At 44.5% G+C, this 21,714-nt stretch overlaps 1 protein-coding gene across 1 annotated transcript in view; it reads right to left on the bottom strand.

The window, feature by feature from the left end:
* FOXO1 (forkhead box O1) overlaps positions 1-20,754 on the bottom strand; it is a 90,861-nt gene extending 70,107 nt beyond the window's left edge. Inside the window, exon 1 of the mRNA XM_057707350.1 lies at positions 19,668-20,754. Within this exon, the coding sequence (XP_057563333.1) occupies positions 19,668-20,312 (645 nt within the window). The 5' untranslated portion in view covers positions 20,313-20,754. The remainder of the gene's footprint in view (positions 1-19,667) is intronic.
* Positions 20,755-21,714: the final 960 nt, after the last annotated feature.

The following is a 21,714-nucleotide window of genomic DNA, read 5'->3' as shown; positions in this document are numbered from 1 at the left end:
TCACCACTCCAGAACATGGACTTCCTCAGCAACGATTACCTTTATGAGAACCACCTATGGTTCAGATAACCAACACTACCGCATGTCACAAAAACTGTATGTTTACCTGTAAATTAACTACAGAGGAGAATAAAATGTTTGAAGCACCACACTTCGGGATCACTTCAAGCTGCAACACACATTCTTACCAACAGTCTATTACTTAGTTAACAATGATATATCTGCCCACTTTGTGTCTGTTTCTTTAATTCTTGGAATTTCTTTTTCTGCCAGCATAGTTCAGCGGCAGAGAAGACTGGAACACTATGGAGAATTCACTTCCTTCCTAAATTTAGGAACAGCATGGATTGGTTTAGGTTAGGTTAGTACAGTAACAGTGAACCAGGTAATTTAATGACCTGGTCATTTAAAAGGCTGCTCTAGAAAAACACATCAAGGCAGATGAGAACCTCCGGCATTATCATCATCTAACTTACAGAAGAATATTAAAGTGATGTATGAAAATGTAATATGAAAGAATAAAAGAAATTGTTTTTCTGTCCTCATCAAGAAAAATGCAATGTATTATTTTCTAAATGTTTCATATCCACTTATGTGGAAAGAATTATACTCAGGTGTTTTCAGGGACCAGGAAAGAGAAGGGAAGAATTCTGCCCTAAAGAGCTTGCAGTCCACGGAGAAACAGGAAGCAAGAGACAAATTCATGAGAAAGCACACCCATCATGAGGAATCAAAGGAAAGAAAGAGATCCTATTCAACTGGGAGGTGGGCAAAAGAAGCAGCGTAGGAGGAGGAAGGGAGCCTTGCAGGAGGAGTGCTGCATGACAGTTGTTTACGCCATAAGCGTGAGAGGACCAGGCTTTGCCATCACACAACCTGCGGGACCTAGGATTTCAGAAGGCAGCAACTGTCCTAAGAAAACTCATGACAGTAATGAAAAGAATTGAAGCAAACTTTACATTCACACCAGGCAGAGGGCAGAAAACGTTTTGAAGTCACTTAGTAAACAACAAATAAAGAGATGTTAGTGCAGGGGAAAAATAAATAAATAAATAAATGGTAATTTTGCACAGAGCAAGGCTTCTCAACCTCGGCAGTACTGAAATTTGAGGACCCATCACACTTGGCTGGCAGGCAGTCCTGGGCACTGCAGGATGTTTAGCAGCAATCCTGGTCTTTCCCCTCTAGATGCGAGCAGCAACCCCACCTCCACCCCCAATTTTGACAACCAGAAATTTTTCCCAAATTGCCACATGTCCCCTGGAGGGCAAAATACCTCCCAGTTGAGAACCACTGGCCTAGACTCTTGTAGGGAATGTAGAAATACAGGCATACCTCAGAGATATTGCCGGTTCCATTCCAGACCACCACAATAAAGCACATACGCAATAAAGTGAGTCACACGCATTTTTCGGTTTCCCAGTACACATAAAAGTTACGTTAACACTATGCTGTAGTCTATTAAGTGTGCAATAGCATTATGTCCAAAAAATATATATACGTACCTTCATTAAAAAAACACAAACCATCATCTGAGCCTTCAATGACATGTAATCTTTTTGCAATAACAACATCAGAGGTCACTGATCACAGATAACTGTAACAACATAATGATGAAAATGTTTGAAATATTGCAAGAATTACCAAAACATGACAAAAAGACACAAAGGGAGCAAATGCTGTTGGAAAAATGGCATCAACAGACTTGCTTGATGCATGGCTGCCACAAACACTGAATTCAAAAAAAAAAAAAAAAATGCAGTATCTGCAAAACACGATAAAGTGCAATAAAACAAGGTATGCCTGTATGTAGAATTTTTTCCTTTCTCTCTTCCATCTGAAAAATCTCTCTAGATAAAATGGATCAAGGAGAGGGGAGACAGTCACCTTTTTTTTTTTTTTTTTAATTGGTTGCATTGGGTCTTCGTTGCTGCACTCCGGCTTCTCTAGTTTAGTCTCAGGCTTTCTCTAGCTGCGGCGAGCAGGGGCTACTCTTCGTTGTGCTGTGCGGGTTCCTCACTGCCGTGACTTCTCTCGTTGCGGAGCACAGGCTCTAGGCATGTGGGCTTCAGTAGTTGCGCCACATGGGCTCAACAGTTGTGGCTCACAGGCTCTAAAGCGCAGGCTCAATAGTTGTGGTGCATGGGCTTAGCTGCTCTGTGGCATGTGGGATCTTCCTGGAGCAGGGCTCGAACCCATGTCCCCTGTATTGGCAGGCAGATTCTTAACCACTGTGCCACCTAGGAAGCCCACCTTTGTCTTCTAATGTGGCAACCCCAATCTCTTCGCCCTCACAACAATCCCAGGATGTTTTATTCTCATTTTACAGATGAGGAACCTACACTTAATGTTAACTTGTCCAAAGTCCTGCTAAGTTCAACAAGCTTGAATGGATTTGGTGACAATATTTCGGGTTCTAAACACTACTTCTCCAAGAAGCCTTTTTATTTAGGTAAACAGAAATTCCATTATCTAGATAAAGTAAACATTAATAACCCTCTACAAAATCCCATACTAAAATAAAATGGCACAATTAGAAATTACCTGTTCAGGAAAAATCTAACATGCCACCACTTCACACAAGAAACATACACAAAAGTAGGTGGAAAAAAATAATTGCTGTTGGACTTCCTAGGTGGCGCAGTGGTAAAGAATCCGCCTGCCAATGCAGGGGACACGGGTTCGAGCTCTGCCCTGGGAAGATTCCACATGCCACGGAGCAACTAAGCCCGTGAGCCACAAAACAAAAAAAAAAAAAAAAAAAAAATAATTGCTGTAGGTTGATGTGATTTTTAAAGGCTGTATGGGAAAGGTAGGGAGGACGAACACTATTTGGAAGCAGGATCCACAGCCAAGCAGTATCTATCGCTGAAGCCCAGGCTATCACTTCCTCCAAACCACAATACTCTCACCAAGCAGCTTTCAAAGCAAAACCAAAAGACTTTCTCTCAACAAGGGGAATCCTGGAGTTATACAGCCCAATTAACAATCTAGTAAAGTCCCATCCGTGCAATGGAAACACGGCCAAATGGTAAAGATCTACCAGTACTTAGTAAACTTCGGGTGACAGCTTAGCTAAGAAATTTCACCTCATCCTTGTCCCTTAAAGAGGGCTTAGTAGCCTTCCTGAAGCATAAGCTCACCCCAAATGGGTCAGTAATTGTTCAAATGGGTCAGTATTTGTTCTTTCTATTTGTTAACCCCAGAGCATCAACAAGCCAAGTCCATCTCCCTGTGACAGGAAGTACTTTTCTTCTTTCTAAGCATGTGTGGACAGTGACAGAGCCCGCAGAACACCCTAGCACCCACTCATCTGTCTGGTGAGGAAAACAAGGGGCAAAAACTCCTTTTTGCCACACTGTGACCCATGACTGGGTCACTGGGTCATTTCTCCCAACCTCTCATTAATCATCACCACAGATGCATTCCTTCCGCTCCTCAGAGGACAAGAAAATTCACTACCCCAAAGTATTTTTTCATCTTTAAGAGTCTAGTTAACTAACTGGACGAGTCAGCAAAATTTCTGTCCTAGGATTGTTGGTATGTGTGTTAACTGTTTAGATTCTGTTAATTAAAGGATTATCTTATCCATTAATTTTATTTTACCTTCATATTTCCAACTTTAAATTTAAGTCCTAGTTTCTCCTTCCGAGATTCCAAAGATAATCATTCTCTTTGACACAGCAAAGTGAAGTGGTTAAGAGTCTGCGATCTACAATAAAAACCCACTGGCGTCTTGGTTCCATCACTTACTGTGTGACACTGGGTCGTTTAACTTTATGCCTCAGTTTCCTTGCCTAAAAGTGGTGATAGTAATGATAGCCTTATATGTTCACACCATCACTTGCTTGAATCCAATATTCTCTCTCAAGGAAGAGGAGGATGGAAAACCACAAACTTCATTTTCATTTCAAAAAACTTAATGCTTATAATAAAAGTGTTTGTTGCTTAAAATATAAAAAGGCAAAATACAAAGAAAAAGTAAATTATCCATATTTATACAATCCAAATACAACCCACCAGCTATTTTCCTATACTATAAGAAGTTATTCCAAACAGAAGTCTCCAGAGCGCCCATACCAAACTCGCTACAGAAGTACTAGGAAAGTTTAGGAAAAGAAAGAACTAGTTAGGTGTTTTAGCTTTCTTTGGTTCTATTCTGTTTTTTATCTAAACATATTTTATATAATCAAGAAGCCCTGAAACAAAAAATGAAAGACCCAGACTCTCAGCTACTCTGAATTTTAAGCCCAAGCATTCTGGCTAATACTAAAATGTATAATACGGCCTAATTACATAGCTCCCTGCTCTAAGCACCTCAACCTGTGCTACAAGTACTCCCCAGTGGTATCATTAACCCCATTTTAGAGATAAAGAAGCTAATACAGCAGTTATGTGACTTGTCTAAATGTGAATTATCTGGTTACCAACCTAGAAAGAAAATCCAGGACTCCTAATATTTACTGAAAAATCACAGATCTGGGCTAGGCTCATGAGCACATCACAAAAAGAAAATGCTAGAGGGAATTCTGATAGCTCTGAAATGACCCCAACATCGATTCTCAAACACCCTGGTGATCTAAGGGCATCCTCCCAGGAGTGTGAGAAAAATACCTAACCATGGATCCATGGACACTGGCACTGGCTGGTCAATTCTTCCAGCAATCTGTGATTAGAACAGGACTGGTGTTCCTCTCCCAACTCGGCTCACCCCAAGTGGAGCCAAGTAAGCAAAGTTTCCTGTGCACTGACAAGGAGTGGGGACTCCGCTGCCTTGAGCAAAAAAGGAAGTTACTGGGAGGACCAATGAGAAGGCAGTGATAAGGGTGAGCATCAAATCCAATGGACCCAGAGAAGCACTCGTGATGTAAAAAGATCTGCACGTGAGGGATATACCAGGTCACACATACAGTACTGGCTCAGGGGCTTCCTAAGTGGTTTACAGGAGCTGAGAATCCTTAGTACTGGAGATCCCAACCCCATAAGGCCTGGTTTGACTGAGTCAAATCTCTGTAATCAACAGATAAAATGTCTGTCCATGGAATTATTTACCCAGAACACAGGGGCAGCATTCTCTCTCCTCATTAAAGCACAAAAACCACATAACCCTGAGATTTTAACTGCTTTTACTAATGTAGAGACTTCTCCAGTCTATGGCCTCATCTTCTCTAGGCCAGAAATTAAAATTTTAAATTTCAGAATGTGAAATCAACCAACACCACATATCTCAAAATTAATAATTTCACCACTTAACACAGATGGAGCAAGAAGGTTGCAGAATTTACTAAGCCAGACTATGGCTAGACTCAAAGTTCAAGATTCACCACTGAAAAGCACAAAGACACACTTTAGCCCAATAAAAACAGCTGATGACAATATACACCTAGCATAACACTGATATGGCTATGATTACTCATCTCACACCTTGGTGTGGTTCTCTCTTCCCAAAAGTCAAATATAGGTTAACTACACATCACTGAATGGGATGGATTTGGTACTACAGATTCAGTGGAAATTTACATTCTACATATTCAGATTATCCCACATCCAAAATGCTGTTCCCTTCCCTTCCCCTGCCTACTTACCAGTACAAACTGAAGTTAGTTTAAAAAAAAAAAAAAAATACTTTCAAGACAGGCAAACATATACTAACAGATTTTTAGCTTAAAAGGCTAAAATACACTAAGTTGTTTCCATTTAGCTTATAGCTTATTCCCCTCAGCTACTCTCCTCCTACTAGATTTCCTCTTTATGGGCCTTGCTTAATGTGGGACTTGTAGCTTGTTCATGTGAAGCACAGGACCACCATCCTCCAAACGCTGATGAGAATCCACACAGGCCTCTTGGTGCTGTTCTCTTACCTCTCTTCTACGTCAAAGGGTGTCACAGCATCCAAAAGCTAGCCGAGGCGCTCTCAAGCCACCCTACCAGAAACATGCTGCCCCTAGACAAGGACACTATCAGCCTCGCTGTGCACTTCACTTGTCATTCCCCAACCACAAACAACTGGGTTTGGGGTTCTCCATTTTCACAACATATAGAAATCTTAAGTCCCTGGAAGGGTTTATTAAGGAGTTAGGACTGGTTAACTGCGAAAAGAATAATTATGGAAACTGGCTTCAGGTACTTGAAGGGGAAACAGATTAAGCTAATTCAATGTAGCTCCCAAACCCAGAACCAGAAGCAAGCTGGGGGCAGGGAGGAAGGGAATTATACATGAACACAGAGGCTCAATATAGAAATAAACTTTTTAGCAGCGTGGGAGGCAGTGATTCTCAAAATCTCCAACTGACCAAGCAGAGGCTCCTACATCAAGCAGCAGCTTTAAAATTTGTCCAACTAAAAACTTCAGGACTCCTCATACCTTCTCTTACACAAAGTTCAGTAAACTTTAAAGGCCTCAAGCCAAAACCCAAGAACTAGGAGAAAAGTGGGAAGGCCAACACTTTAAGGTAACTCCTATACAGACAATTTGTCAGAGAGAAATCTCCTTGTAAATACTTCTGAATGGGATCAGATCCATTAATGATTTGTGACCATTTCCAATGGCAATCGAAAATACAATCAGGTTGCTATAATGAAGTAAAACACACCAGTAACTAGCAATAACCTTTAAAGAAAGGTCTCACCTAATTTACATCAGTAAGTTGGAGAAATGTATTCAAAACAAATAAATGAGGGGGCTGAAAATGAGAAGGAAAGCAAAGAGCAGATGAAAAAGGAGGCGGGGGCAGGAGATGGTCAAAAAGAAGTGCCCTTCTAATACGGGCATTTGGATGTGTGCCCTCAAAAGCTCAGAAGGCTGCATGGGGCATTCTTCATTTAGTGGATAATTGAGAACAGAACAGATAAGACTCCCTACAACTTACACTGTTAACTAACCTACTCTGGGTATTAACCTCAGATGGGAAAGGAGAAAATTAACCGAAAAGCATGCCTATTAAAGGGTTATTGAGAGGTGGGGGACACAGATTATGATTTTCTGTTTAAAGCACTTAAAGCAAAAGGCGACCTTTGTAACTTTTAAAAAGAAAATATTGTAAAACTCTGGCTTCAACTTTTCTCTCCACTTCATCAAATTTTAGATACTAAAAGTTCATGACAATTCAAAGGGCCTAATTTTTGACAGCCGTTTGACTACATTCAGGAAACAGAATCACACCTGTAAACTTTTAGTAGCAGCAAAATACTTTCCCCCTCAGAGAGAGGTGCAAGTATGTTCTCCCTCTGCAGTTTTCTCTGCTGTTGATGGCATACTTAGGACTGGTAAAGACATCACAAAAAGACAAGAATTTTAGTTCTTTTTAGCATGTGTACTTAAATGAAAAACAGTTCAAAGACCCTAAAATGTCAAACTAGTCAACAATTTAAATCCAGATCAGAGAAAATAAAACCGGGTATAGCATGAACTAACTACTTTTGTAGACTCAGACTCCTGATAAAAAGCATGCCAACTGAACCACACCCAGCAGAAAAAATTAATACCCTCTGTGTGCGTTTCAATTTTACTTTTTCCTGTCTTCCTCCACCTCTGGTTGAAAGAGCCAAAAAGTGTATTCCCCACACTATCACAGGAAACAAAGCAAGGGAATTCCATCTAAACTGAAGGATGGCAAATTCCCAAGCACAGCCAAGCAGGACGCCAAAGGTCATGCCTCATATCTGGCCAAACAAAAATACTACTAATATATTTATAGCCAGAATGAGTAACTATAAATCCAAAAGCTATAAACTGATGAAAGACAAAAGAGACATTAAATTCAAATTGTTTAATCCTACAGGGGTGTGCTGTCCTAGTGACATTCAAGTTCATTTGCACAATAAATGTGGTCTAACAAGTCATTATGCTCTTATCGGTGGGCCAGGGAGGTGGTGATGTGCCCTGTGCAGGTCTGCAAAAAGGTGGCTGCTAACTGGTTTCAGGCCCGAGACAGCAGCCCAGGAGAGCAGGGACAGCTCACCAGAAGAGGGGAGCTTTTGTTGCACAAAGCAGGTGGCAGACTTGAAAGCTTGCTTAATAAAATTCAATGTCATTTTTTAAACTGAGTCCCTGAAACACTCTCAGCAAGCCACTCAGAAAGGAGCTTAATGGGGCACGTGATTAAGGAGGGGGTTGGGGGGGGGTCTCCATTTCCAATCCCAGGGGTGTTCACACAGTTCAGGACCACAAAGCATTTAGTCATGAAAGGAATCCCTCTAAAATGTCATAAGTTTTCACGTTATCCTCTGACTTCATTACTTCTTCCTTCCAGTCCTCTTCTAAGAGAGTTAGTTGAAACACAAATGGAGATGGGGAGTGTAAATGAGGCTTAATTGGAGGCCCTGAGTTGTCAATCGAAGTGGAATTGATCTCAGCTCAAATCTTCCAGGATTGAATGTGTTTTCCCTTTTCACTTCTTGGCTTTTATATATAAATACAAGCAGAAGTAATAGTCTAAGAACACAGCCATCAGCAGCTTGTCTTTGATTAAAATGTCTCCATAATTTCATCACAAAAGAAATTGAGCAGGAACTCCTTCTAGGAATACATTCAGCATCTGACATAACCCAAGATCACTTACATTACTCAACGGGAGCTCATGGCACAATAATCAGTATTTTTAACTTTTTTCTTAGAAATACAATTCATAATATATAACGCATGCAATCCAAAGGCAATAAATGCTGAAACTGACTTCAAACACGCACCCTCCCATTGTTTGTGGAGAGAAAACACAGCGTAAATATGGGCTGCATCCGTATCAATATCAATATTCTCTCCATTTTATTCTCTATGCCCCACCCTTTAGCTCAAGATAAAGCAGTCACTCTAAGGAATGCAGTGGCACCAAACTTTTATATTCAAGCTACTCACCAAATGGCTTGTAACTCAACTACGCTGAACAGATTACTTTAAGAATATTTACCTCTGAGTTAGACACCCCAGTGAGAAATTCAAGCGAAAAAGATCACGACGAAGGGCAGACTCTGAAAGGACGGTGAGAGACAGTGGGGGGACTAGTCCTGTACCGCAGGGGCCCACCTAAATACTGAAGTGTGGGCAGAGTAACTCTTGAAGCTTTTGACAATCATGCTTCCAAAATTTTAATAATGTGACTTCTTGCTTGTTAAAAATATGTCCTCAGTATAATTATCAAAGGTGTCAAAATGGCATTTCAAGAAATATAAAGTACCTTAAGGAAACACCTCAGGAATTCTGGAATATAATATTACAGGACTACTACAGAGCAGTGTGGTCACAGCTGGGAAAGTATCCATTACAGAACCAAAAAAGAGGATGGAAGTCACATCAAAACATGCCTAATTACAGGAATTTTTAACCCTTAAAAATCTCTTTAGCATTAACGTTTTAATTATCCCATGTACGTCAGAAGATAATAAAAACAGCAATAAAAACCATTATGGTGACCTCTTCTACAATGTAAAGCCATCAAATACAGTGTTTAAAATCAGTGTTACAACATAATCTGAAAGCCTGCACGTTGATGCAAATGCATGTAATAAATATAAATCCAGGCCCTACATAGGTAATTCTGTTTCATGAGTTCTAAAGGGTTCAGGAAACCACTTTGGGCACACAGGTAACAGAAGAGAGCGAAAGTATAGGGACCTTTCACATGCAATGCATGCAAATGTCATCATGGGCCACTAAAGGGAAAGTTAAATTTCAAAAGGTGAGGAAGACTAACACAGTCACACAGATTACATAAAACTTTCTCAGTAGGATGGTCCACAGGAAGCTTTCACATTCCCTACATGTAAATTTCATGATGGCATGCACATCTACCCATCCAGAGAAAAAAGGTTTACATTTAAGTTTAGAGAGACAGGGTAGACAAACAACCTCAGTTGATATTTACAAGTTCAGCAAGTTCCCTTTGGCTACCTCCCCCTCCAACCCCCTCAGAGCTGGCCTTGCAAAGCAGACAGGTGGTGTAACGCCTGCCTTAAGGTAGCTGGGTTTCTCCAGTATTCAAATCACAGTATGGCAGGCTGAAACCTGACAAGGAACCTCACTGGTGTGACAAATTGATGATTTTGCAAATTAAGCATCACAGAGTAAGGAAGCTATAACATCTCGAATGCATTTATCTTGATGCAACCCTACACGTATGGAATAACTGAAAAAATTCATGTGAAAACAGGAGTACAATAATATCCACTGCCACAAGAATCTGCCAAAATAAGAGCTTCTAGCTAAATCATATGCAAACCATTTCCTTAGACCTTGCTTCCAAGCAATCAAACTGTCTGAACTATTGTATAGTTATAATACTTCTACAGACCATTTCCAGATATTTATGTGGTTACTTTGTTTTCAAGCTTTTGAAGGACACACAATATTTACAAGTCTAGGAATTATGTAATTTAATCATAATTTATCTCTCCAAACTGGACATGAAATTCAACTGCCTTTCTTTTCAGATAGACCCTTTTCAACTCTTACCCTCAACACCACTGCAATGATATAGCACTCCCCCTGCCCCAATTCTGTGTGCGGTCATTTCTCTCTCAGGCAAGATGTAGGCTTTTTTTTTTTTTTTTTTGGCACATGGGCTTAGTTGCTCCACGGCATGTGGGATCTTCCTGGAGCTAGGATCGAACCCGTGACCTCTGCATTGGCAGGCGGATTCTTAACCACTGCGCCACCTAGGAAGCCCTCATGGTAGGCTTTTGAGGCATGATACGAGTGGAGGAAAAGCACTAATTTTCTAACTAAAATAGGAAAACTGATATAGGGGATGAGGAGCCGTGCGAGGAGGCAAAGCTAAGTGCCTCCAGACCTTCCCACATAACCCAAACTGGTTCTCCTCTTCTTCCTTCCTTCACTAGGCCTCTCTCTTGGCTTGAATCCAAATAAGACTGAGGAGGGGGTTAATCATGCTCTTTGAGACTTTTTTTTTTTTACTGCAGGTACAAAATGCAACCACTGAGGCCCCACCCCCTTTCCTGAAGCCAGGTTCCTTTAGCTACTTTCAAATTCTTAACTCAGCAAACCAATACTGGAGGCCCCTCACTAGCAGTGCAAAGGCAGCTGTGTAACAATTTCAGGATCATGGCTATAAACAGAAAAGTATTTTTTCTCAACCCTGATCCTTATCAAATCTCTAATATAATAAAAGGAGAGATTCACAAAACCATGACCCATTTTCTAGATTTGGGAGGAATGGCAATTGAGAAATATCTGTTTGACATAATCAAAGGAAAAGCAAATGGACACAGGCCACCGCCTCTTCCCACCCTCTTTCTCATTACTGCTTTGCTTTTACTCAGGTGAGCTGGGCAGCAGCCCCAGAGCCGTTAAGGTCACAGGGTTTAGTATTAGGATCAGTTCTGCAACTTAAGCCACACAAAGAACAACACTGTAATTAAGACAAATACCATCTAGGGGGAAAAGTAATCAAGGCAGAAAAAGATTTTCTTTTTAGGTCAAAGATCTATACAGAGATTTTAGAACAAAGTCACACTCAAAAAGGTGGTAGCCTAGGGATTTCCATGCATGTGACTTGCAGGGGTGTAAAAAGAGCAGGGCTTGTTGGAGCTAAGAGCACATCCCAGGTCACAGGTGCACAGTACAGGCCAGTAGGCTACATGCTTTAGAGGTGACATTCTCTTCTCAAAAGATGGTAGTGCCAACCACCATCACTAAGAATTAAGGAATACATTTGACTCAGTGTCAGCAGGAATGGGCTACCTTGGAAGAAATGACCTATCCCCCCACGTAGTTCACCAACAGCTAGTCAGACTCACTCCAAGTATTCTGAATACATGCAGTTATGTCTATCTGCTTGGCATCAATTTTAGGTTTAGCCTATCCAAATTTAATCTCCTCTGGATCTGTTGAAACATCTCATTATAAAGCTTCTTCATCCTGTACTTGGATTAGTGGATAAAGTTATAATACAATGAGAAAGCTATCAAGGATATCTAATATTTAGCTAATACAATATGAGAACTGACATTTAAATCATAAAGCATCTTTTTTAAGTCAACATAACTTTTGCTCATAATTGCCCTAAGTATATTTAGAGGTTGCTAACTTCAAGATTTCTCATACAGAAAAAACAGTAAGATTTATGACCAATAGTGATCTTTGTTTGAATCACTCTGCCTCCAGGACCCTGGGCATGAAAGTTGATTTTAAAAAACAGACCAAGCAGAAAGCTAAACATTTTATAAGTGTCTACTAATCTCATTAAGTCAATTATGTAGTCTGTTCCATGCGTTACCAAATTCTGTATATCAGTTTTAAATCAAACACAGCACATCACACTGTCTTTAAATTGCATTCCATGGGTGTCTATATTTACACGTGAGCATGTTTCTGAGAAACTCCATTTAAAAAACTAAAAATGTAATCTTATTTTCATTATTTCTTATATTATAAAAACAAAGATACAATCTCAGAAAAATTCAGTCTATAACAATATTATTTTCATAATGCATATAAAGTCCAAGTTCACTCCGACAATAGACTCTCCTTCCTACATTTTTCAAACCTTCTCCGTGTGTTGCACACATTCATCACTCAGAGAAACTGTGCTTTCCCTATTTTCATGGCTTTATGAATGCTAGTCCATCATTCCAAAAATAAATTTTAAAAACTAACATGAATTGATGGGAAGATGGATGTGCGTATGGATAAATACATAATAAAGCAAGTATAATACAATGGAAAAAGTAGAAACTAGGTGGTAGGTATATGGGTGTTTAGTGGAGAACTCTTGCAACTTTGCTGAATGTTTGAAATATTGATATTTTATAATGAAATCTTGGGAGAATAACATCCCATTTTCAAGGCCCACCTCAATGGCCAACCCAGAACTCCATTTCTCTCTAAGGCACTTAACCATGCTACCATACATCATAGTTACTACATGTCACATCTAATCTCCCTACAGGATCCACATTTGAATCATTTTTCTATCTTTCAAATGCATCTATACAATAACTTATACACAGTACTCATTCAACAAATGGGAAGAAAATACTTCGACTATAGATTGAAAATAATCACTGTTTAGTTATACTACTAATAAAATTATCCTCACTTTTACAGAATGTGATCTTTTTTATTGAAATATAGTTGATGTACAATATTATATAAGTTGTAAGTTACAGGTGTACAATATAGTGACTCACAATTTTTAAAGGTTATACTCCATTTATAGTTATTATAAACTATTGGCAGTATTCCCTATGTCAGAATGTGATCATCCTGAACACAGAGGAAGCTGAAACATAAAAGATGCATGTTTCAAGGAAAAAATTTTTCCAACCATGTATTTACAATATAACTGAGATGCTGAAAACATGCAGACATTAAAGTTAAATTAAAATACACAGCAGCATGAATTAAGAGATTACCAGGCATTCACTCAGAGAATCGAAAATGCCTTCGGACACAAGCCAAGGTTGAAAGTTGATGGAACTGACTTGAGCCTTGCAGACTAAGCAAAATTTGTGGAATCTCCAGCAGATGCACAGGATGCTCCAAGTCCTGGGGATAGGATGGACTGGGCCTGATATAATAGCTAACCCCGGGATTGGTTAGAAGCTGGGAAGTGAAAGTCTCAAGAGACTCTGAGAAAAGAGATAACAGACTTGAGGACACTACCACCATGAGAAGAAAGTGCTGAAGAGGACATCCAGGTGTGAAAACAAGGGAAAGGGCTAAAGACCATTAACCAAATCAGGGAGCTCGAGATGGGAACCACATCTAAGAAGAAATATAGTATGCTTGGCTTAGACATGTCGAACTGGAGGTGCACGTGGGACATTTACAGCCTTTAGGTAACTGGAGACTTGGACAATAAAGGGATAAAGCCACCCAGGAAAGAATCAAAATAAGAATCTACACTTGGTCCTGAGGAATACTTACAATTGAGCACAGAAGGAAAAATGAGTCAACTGGAGAAGCCAGAATGGGGGTAAGGATCAGGATAGTACAATGTAACCCAGCCAAAGATAAGAAAGGACTTCTACAAAGAGGTCAAGGAAAACTGAGAAAAGGGAAGCACTCAGATCATAACCAGGGTAGCTTCGGCAATCACCAGAACCCAGACTTGGGACTACTGAAGCTCACCCCACAGTTCTGTCACTTTTTTTTTCCTGTAATGAATATGGCCTGCAAAACAAGGACACAAGTTGAATTTATGTCCTTATACTGCTTTAAGGTGAAAATTCACTAAATAAACTGAAAAACAGTTGCAGATTTAGCTTTCCAATTTTATTTGGCTCAATATCAGAACAAGTTTGCTTTGCTTTGCTTTTGCTACATCAAAGCTACATGAGGATGGATGCGGGGGGCAGGGGAAGAGGAAGGTGGCCCAAATGCCTTCCAAGTGGCAAGAATAACTCAATCCAAGACATTATTTGCAGTGCTTAACCCACAAGTCAAAAAACCATAGGTAGGCTGAGTGGAGTAAACTGGGATGCCAGTGGGAAAAAAAGGTTATTTTAAAGGTTGAACCATATGAAATCAACAACATACAAATATGCATTTTCATGTTTCTTATATTCTACAAGAGACCAAAAAAAAAAAAAAAAGTAGTAATTCTCTGCAAAGGATTTCTGTGCCACTGACTTGAGCAGTGTTGGTCCTTATCAGGAATTAGCAAAAAGGGAAAATCTTTCTTGGTTTTTTCTGCTTGCTTTTATTTTTTTTTAAGCTCTTCACTGCAATTGCTTTACACTCTTGTACCAGTTTTTGAGGTACACCAAAGTGAATCAGCTGTATTTATACATATATCCCCATATCCCCTCCCTGCAGCGACTCCCTCCCACCCTCCCTATCCTGGCCCTCTAAGTCATCACCCACCACTGAGTTGATCTGCCTTTGTTACACAACAACTTCCCATTAGCGATCTATTTTACATTTGGTAGTTTATATATATGTCTATGTTACTCTCTCACTTCATCCCAGCTTCCCCTTCGCCGCCACCGCAACCCCGTGTCCTCAAGTCCATTCTCTACATCTGCATCTTTATTCTTGCCCTGTCACTGAGCTCATCGGTACCATTTTTTTAGATTCCATATATATGAGATAGCATACGGTATTTGTTTTTCTCTTTCCAGGCAGAATCTTTCTACACCTTAAATTCTTCTACACCTTAGTATCTTCGTATACAGCATATCCACTGGAATACAAGCCTCTAACCCCTCAGACACCATAATAAACACTTTCAAGTTCATCTGGTCCTCTCTTGTTCACAACTGAGGAACAACTGCACCCCAACTGCAGAATTTTGTGTGCGCCAAGAAAAGGTGGTTACCTGACCCAAGGTGGGGGGGATGGGGGGGGTTGGGCAAATCGCTGCCAATTGTTACTATGAAGGCCAAGGCAAATCCTGAACTGCAGAGAAGCAGGGCTGAACCCATCCTGCTCATTCCATGCTGAGTACAATCGCAAAGTCCTTTACTCTCTCCCATCACCATGGGGTTTATACTGCCTTTCTGAGAGGATTCCAGGAAGCCCCAAAGTGATGGCACCAAAAAAAATGGCAGAGTCAATTCCCATGATGCCAGGGTACTGGGTAGTTTCCAAAAGAGAGAGTTCCAGAAAAAATACAAATAGTTCAGGCTTCCCAAAGAAATACCAGGCCAATACAGACAGCTATTCTCTTGGAAAGTCACACAGAAGTGCAGTTTAGGAGCTGGGACAAGAGGTTACAGCACAAGGGCAAGCAAAACACTGGCATCCCATTGGGGTTCTAACCAACCGCTGAGTACTCACTCCTCCCTCCCCATCTCGTACTTCCACTTGAAAGATCCCTCTGCAGCGCATGCTAGCTGGCAATATTTGTGTCCACTGCCAATGTGACGGCCTTAAAGCAATGGGGGGAAGGGGATGTCTCAACAAACTTTAACCTTTTTTAAAGTTCACATGAGAAATAAAAATGCCTTCTTTCCAGTATACAAATGTTTGCCACTTTAAAAAAAAAGTTGAGTATCATTCAAAAATAAAAGCCACCCCTCCCACCACATCTCCCCAAGGATTTGCCACAAGTCCAAAAGCAAAACAAAAATAAAGTTCTTATGAGGAGATATTAAGGTATTCATATTTGACATCTGTTGGGGAATTTCTGAACAAAATATCTCAGCCATGAGATGTTCACATCAGTCCCACATAACTTTCAGCCTATAGCATATAAGACAGCACACCTCACTGTATTATGTTTCCCAATTCTCTTTTTTTCATGCTCCTTTCCCCCAGTATACATACTGAAATTCTCACCCAACTGCAAAAAAGGTTTTCTCTAAGGTAATTTCAGTAATCCTCACTAGGATTCTGTCAAATGTGATTGTGCAGCAAGAAAGCAGCCATCATCCCTGCCATGGCATCCCTGTGGCTAAGCTACTCGCTCACAGGTTGCAAACCCTAATAAGGATAGATACGAATTTTTAAATACAAGGAAATGCACTATCAGTTCACGACCAAGTTAAAGAAGCATCATTCCAAAATAAAGAATATCTGAGATATCTCATAATAAAACAACTTAATATTTTAACAAGTATTAAGTTTTGTTGTTGAAGCATTCTTTTAACCTATATTGTTTCAAATAATTTCAAAGCAAAAACCAAGTCAACTCAAAACCACAATTAAAAAAACAAAAAACACAGAGCCAGAGTTCACATTATTACTTCCCAAGCTCTATAAAGCTTTCTATATAGAAAAAAAAAAAAACAGGTCATGGAAATGAAGTTTCACTATTTATAAATACTGTACATGGTTTAAAAGATCCCGGGTTTTCCAAAAGTCTCAGCTTCCACTTTGTGTGTAACCTTATGACAGTTCTAACCAACATTAAAACAAGTGTAAAGGAGATTTAACATACCATTCCTACAAATACAAAATGCATACCCCACAAATACAACCAGTGTTTAAGGAACTAAGTTTTTGAACTTTTCAACAGCTTTCCAACTATTTTTTCCTATGCAAATGACTTTCAAATTCTCAGGCAGGCCCCAGGAAGTAAAGAAGAAAACATATTTACTTAAAGATGCAGTCTAATTCCCTGTAGTAGATCACAGGAAATAATTTAGTTCCAAAGCAGCCTCTCCTCAGTCCTGAAACAGTTAAGTTTTGGTTGATTTGCATTTTAGAACCTATTTTTTTTTAAGCTAAAAGTCATAGTAAAAATTCTCCTTTTTATGAATCTTTAAAACAGGCGAGTCTTTCATATCTGAGAGTGAAACCTGGTTTTAACAAGTAACTCATTTTTATGAAAACTCCAACCAGAAGACTAGTTATGAGTTAGAAACACCTCAGGTTGTTTCTTTTCTTCTTAAAATACCCTTTTACTCAAAGTGAAAATGCACTTGCTGTAATCTGACTTGCACCAACTGACTCTTATTACACCTGAAACATTTCCTCACTTGAGAATGGCAGCCTGCTCCCTCCCAAAGCTCCACTAGGTTTCCAATGGGAGCTGCCACTGGGCCTCCAATTCCGGACAGACAATTCTTACGAACATTTAAAAATCTTTTAACTCTGAGCAGTAGATTTTTTAAAAAAAATTATAACTGCATTTGGGAAAAATATTTCAGCAAGAATCTAATAAAAATGGCCGGGGGGGGGGTGGGATTTGGCCTTAGGATCTATTTTTTTAAAAGCACTAAATCTTTAACGTTTAAGTTATATTCCTAGCTTAAGAATACCGTGACTTAAGGCCATTTGAGAGACAAAACTAAAAATAATCCCAAAACTTTGTCTATCCCTATCTTTAAAGAAAGGCACTCCAGCAAGCTGAAGTAGGCTGTATCCACTTCCAAGGACATGAAAAAACAGTGTAAGCGCATACTGTACTTTGAATGCAAAAAAAAAAAAAAAAAAAAATTTAATGGCAAATGCTTTGTAACAGCTCAAGTAAGACTGATAAATGAACAAGTAAGTCAGTACTTAAATTCAAATGTTAAAGTAAAATTGAATTTGGCAGACAACCCCGATTTTCTGACCTAAAAGAATATATACCGAGCTTAAAGAGGAACTTTACCTTTTTGAAGCACCTGGTAAAATTGCCTGTAATGCCTAGTAACGAAGTTTTAAGTGACGCCTTTACTCTAAAATGCACTTTGGGAAAAATAAGATCCTGACTCCTTTTCCAGGAACTTCAATACGATGTGATTAACGTAACCTTTTTGACACACATTAACCACACGGATGACTGTGTATGTAAATAACAACCCTGGTGTAACGATTGCGCAGCAAAGAAAAATCTTTATTATGCTGTAGAGTCCGGATGAGAGATGAGGAAGGCGTTTAGCTCAACTAGGGAACCTTCACATCGGTCCTTCCACCTGTGACAGTGAGCAACTGTCAGCTTCTGGAAGCCGCAGGGCGAAGGGACGGCCAATAAGCCTCCCCAACCCCGAGTCCGTCCTCCGGAGAGCCCTGGGGCCTTCTTCCACCTTGGGGTAGGGATGTGCCTGCCCCCACCTGAGTCTCTCCTCGCGTCCATCTATCTGACAAAAAGAGCCAGAGGCACCTCATCTACAGGCCACCGTAGAGACAGGAGGTCCCTCCGGTTCCCTACGTTTGAACTTCCACTCCAACTTCTCCAACACGAGTCTCAAAGCTCGCTGCCTTGCCCCTCGGATCTGTACCTCCATTCTGCACCTGCATGCTTGATAGCACTGAGGCGGCAAAGCAAGAGAGTACACACTTCCCCAGCCTGGCCATCCAAGGGAGCCTCTCCGCGCCTAATTAAAAGGCCTTGAACCTTGGGCGAAGCCAAGTTTGGGGGCACTTCCTGGCGCGGAGAAGCGCTGGCCCGGCTGCTCCGCGGCCGGGCCCGGAGGCGCGCACTGCCAGGACGCGCTGGCCCTTTAAAGGCGCTGGCTTCCTGCGCCCGCGGCCCCTCCCTCCCCGTCGCCAGCTCCCGCCCCCGCCCCCGCCGAGGGTCACACTTGAACTTCAGCTCTCCCCGCGCGGCCGGGCGCCGGCGCTCCGCAGGCGGTGGCCGCCCCTTCGCACGTGTCGGAGGCGCTACCTCGGGCCAGGCGCGCCCGGCCCCCTGCACTCGAGGCCACTTGGAATAAAAATCAAAACAAAACAAAACGCACACCGGCCTCCAAAAACTGCGCGGCCAGCCCCGCCCGGCCTCCCGGCTCGCGCCCCGCCTGCCCCCTCCACCTGCAGCCCCTTCCCCGGGCGGACGGGCTCCGGGGCCCCTCGCCGCGCGGCGCGGCGGAAACGGCTCGGCGGGGCGTCCCGGGGCTGGGGGCACGCGCGCCGCGGCGGCGGAGGGGGGCCGCCCTCACCCCCGAGGCCCCGGAGGGAAAGGGCCGTGGGGGAGCAGCTCCCAGTGAAGCCCCCTCTCCTTTCACCGGCGAACTTTTCTGACCGCTCGGATGTCCACTTCTCGGCATACTTTTTCCACTCGCTTCGATCCCAACGAGCCCCGTCCCCGTCCCGCTCCAACTCTCACTAAAGCGCGCGCCCGGACACTCACTGCTGTCCCCCGACGGGTCCGGGGCAAGCCCACGACCCACCTCTGCCGCTTCTCTCCCGCACCCCGGCCGCGCTGCGCGCGTGCCCTGCACGTTCAGGTCAAGCAAACTCGCACAGCCGCCCCATCCTCTGCCCCACCGCGACCTCAGGCGGGGGGAGGCCGGCGCCCCGAGGCCCCGCTCCCGCTCCGGACGCGCGTCCCGAGGCCACTCACCTTCCAGCCCGCCGAGCTGTTGCTGTCGCCCTTATCCTTGAAGTAGGGTACGCTCTTGACCATCCACTCGTAGATCTGCGACAGCGTGAGCCGCTTCTCGGCCGAGCTCTCGATGGCCTTGGTGATGAGGTCGGCGTAGGACAGGTTGCCCCACGCGTTGCGGCGGGACGAGCTGCTCTTGCGCGGCTGCCCCGCGAGCGGCCCGGCGGCGGCGGCGGCGGGGGGCACGGGCGGGTGCTGCGACAGCGTCCCGGGCGGCGGGGGCTGCGGCGGCGCCGGGTGCAGGCAGCCCGCCTCCGGGCCCTGGAAGTCCCCGCACAGCCCCCCGGTGGCGGCCGCCGCCGCCGCCGCCGCCACCGCGGCCGCCGCCGCCGCCACGGAGCCGGGCGCCTGCTGGAAGTCCCCGCTCTCCTCCAACAGGCTCAGGTTGCTCATGAAGTCGGCGCTGACAGCAGCCGCCGACGCCGAGGGCAGGCCCGCGGCGGCGTCGGGGTTCGCGGCCGCGCCGCCCGACGGCGCCGGGCTGGAGGTGGCCGAGTTGGACTGGCTGAACTCCGGCCTGGGCAGCGGCCAGGTGCACGAGCGCGGCCGGGGCAGCGGCTCGAAGTCCGGGTCGATCTCCACCACCTGGGGCGCTTCGGCCATGGTGACCCCCGCCCCTCCCCCAGCCGCGGGACTGCCGAGAAGTGAGAGCGCGCGGCACCGGGGGGCCGAGGGCAGAGGGCGCGAAGAGTCGGTCCGAGGTTTGCGGGGGGCTGGGGGGCGGCGGTGGTGCGAGGGGGCTGAGATCGGTGCCGCGAGCGGACGGAAACCGGGAGGAAGGCGCGGCGGCGGAGTGGAGGCGCGAGCCCAGAACTTAACTTCACGGGTCCATCCACATCTAGGCTCCTCCGGGTCCGCTGCACGGACGGCACGGCAGGCCAACGTCGCCGGGCCCCGGCAGCGCCGGCGTCGCGCTCCTGCTGACACGGCCCCGCGGGCCGCTCGCTCTCCCGGGCGGCGTGACCGCGGCGCTGCTGCCTGTTGAATGTGGCGGCTGCGGCAGCGGCGGCGGTGCTGCAGCGACTACGCGGCCGCCCGACTTACGGGATCTGCCGCCGCCCCCCGCCCGCGGCGGCGCGCGCGCCGGCCCGCCCCTGACTGACAGCCCGCGCGACCAATGAGTTCGCGGCGGCGCCGCCCAGGCAGCCAGTGGGGACGCCGGCCTGGGCGGGGCCCGGTGTTCCACGGGGAGGCGGCAGTGGGTTGGTGGGGGGTAGTGGGGTGTTTTTCTCTCACACACGCACTCTTCCTTCTAGCTCTCTCTTTTTTTTTTTCTTAAGCTCTCTGTTATTATTTTCTGGTAATTCTCAAATGTTTCTGTGAGTCTCTCGCCCTCTCAGTGTTTTGATTGCTGGGAGGCAAACCAACGTGGAGGCGGCGGCGACACTTTGTTTACTACTGAGGAGCGGAGCCGAGTACTCGGGAAGTCCGAGGGGAGCGAGCCGCTCGCTTGGTCTCCACCTCCAGTCGGGGCCCGAAACGGGGCCGCGCGGGGGTCGGGGACGCTCGGCGCTGCGGGGGCGCTCGGTGGGCGGGCGGAGGCGGCCTCGCCAAATTCTGCTCCGTCGCCCCCTCTCGACTCCGCCCACGATTTCTTTGCACAGAAACGTGGGGAAGTCAGTGGGTTTTGTTTATGTTTTCTTTTGGGGTTTTTTTTTTCCATTCCCTGCGACGTGTCGAGTCCTCCAGCCCCCGCACGGGCTACACACACACACACACACACACACACACACACACACCCGCACCCGGCCCCACACCGGAGCCGGGGCTCTGGCGGTCAAGTCCGCGCGGAGGACGCAGCCGCCGCCGCCGCCTCCGCGCGGGGAACCCACCTGTCAGCACCCGCCGGCTGAGCCTCTGCGCTTGGGCGTAGACGGGGGCTGGGTGTCCAGCCCAGCAGCCACGGGCCGGGTTCACTCCATTCTTGACCCGAAACTGGAAATGAGGGAAGGGGGCCCGGCGCGGGCCGGAGATGCTCGTGTTTCTTACGCGCTCTCCCACCCAA

The sequence above is a fragment of the Hippopotamus amphibius genome, chromosome 14, assembly GCF_030028045.1.
Source record: "Hippopotamus amphibius kiboko isolate mHipAmp2 chromosome 14, mHipAmp2.hap2, whole genome shotgun sequence".
Taxonomy (NCBI): domain Eukaryota; kingdom Metazoa; phylum Chordata; class Mammalia; order Artiodactyla; family Hippopotamidae; genus Hippopotamus; species Hippopotamus amphibius.
Note: the sequence above shows the minus strand (reverse complement) of the source record. Positions and strands in the feature narration are given on the sequence as shown.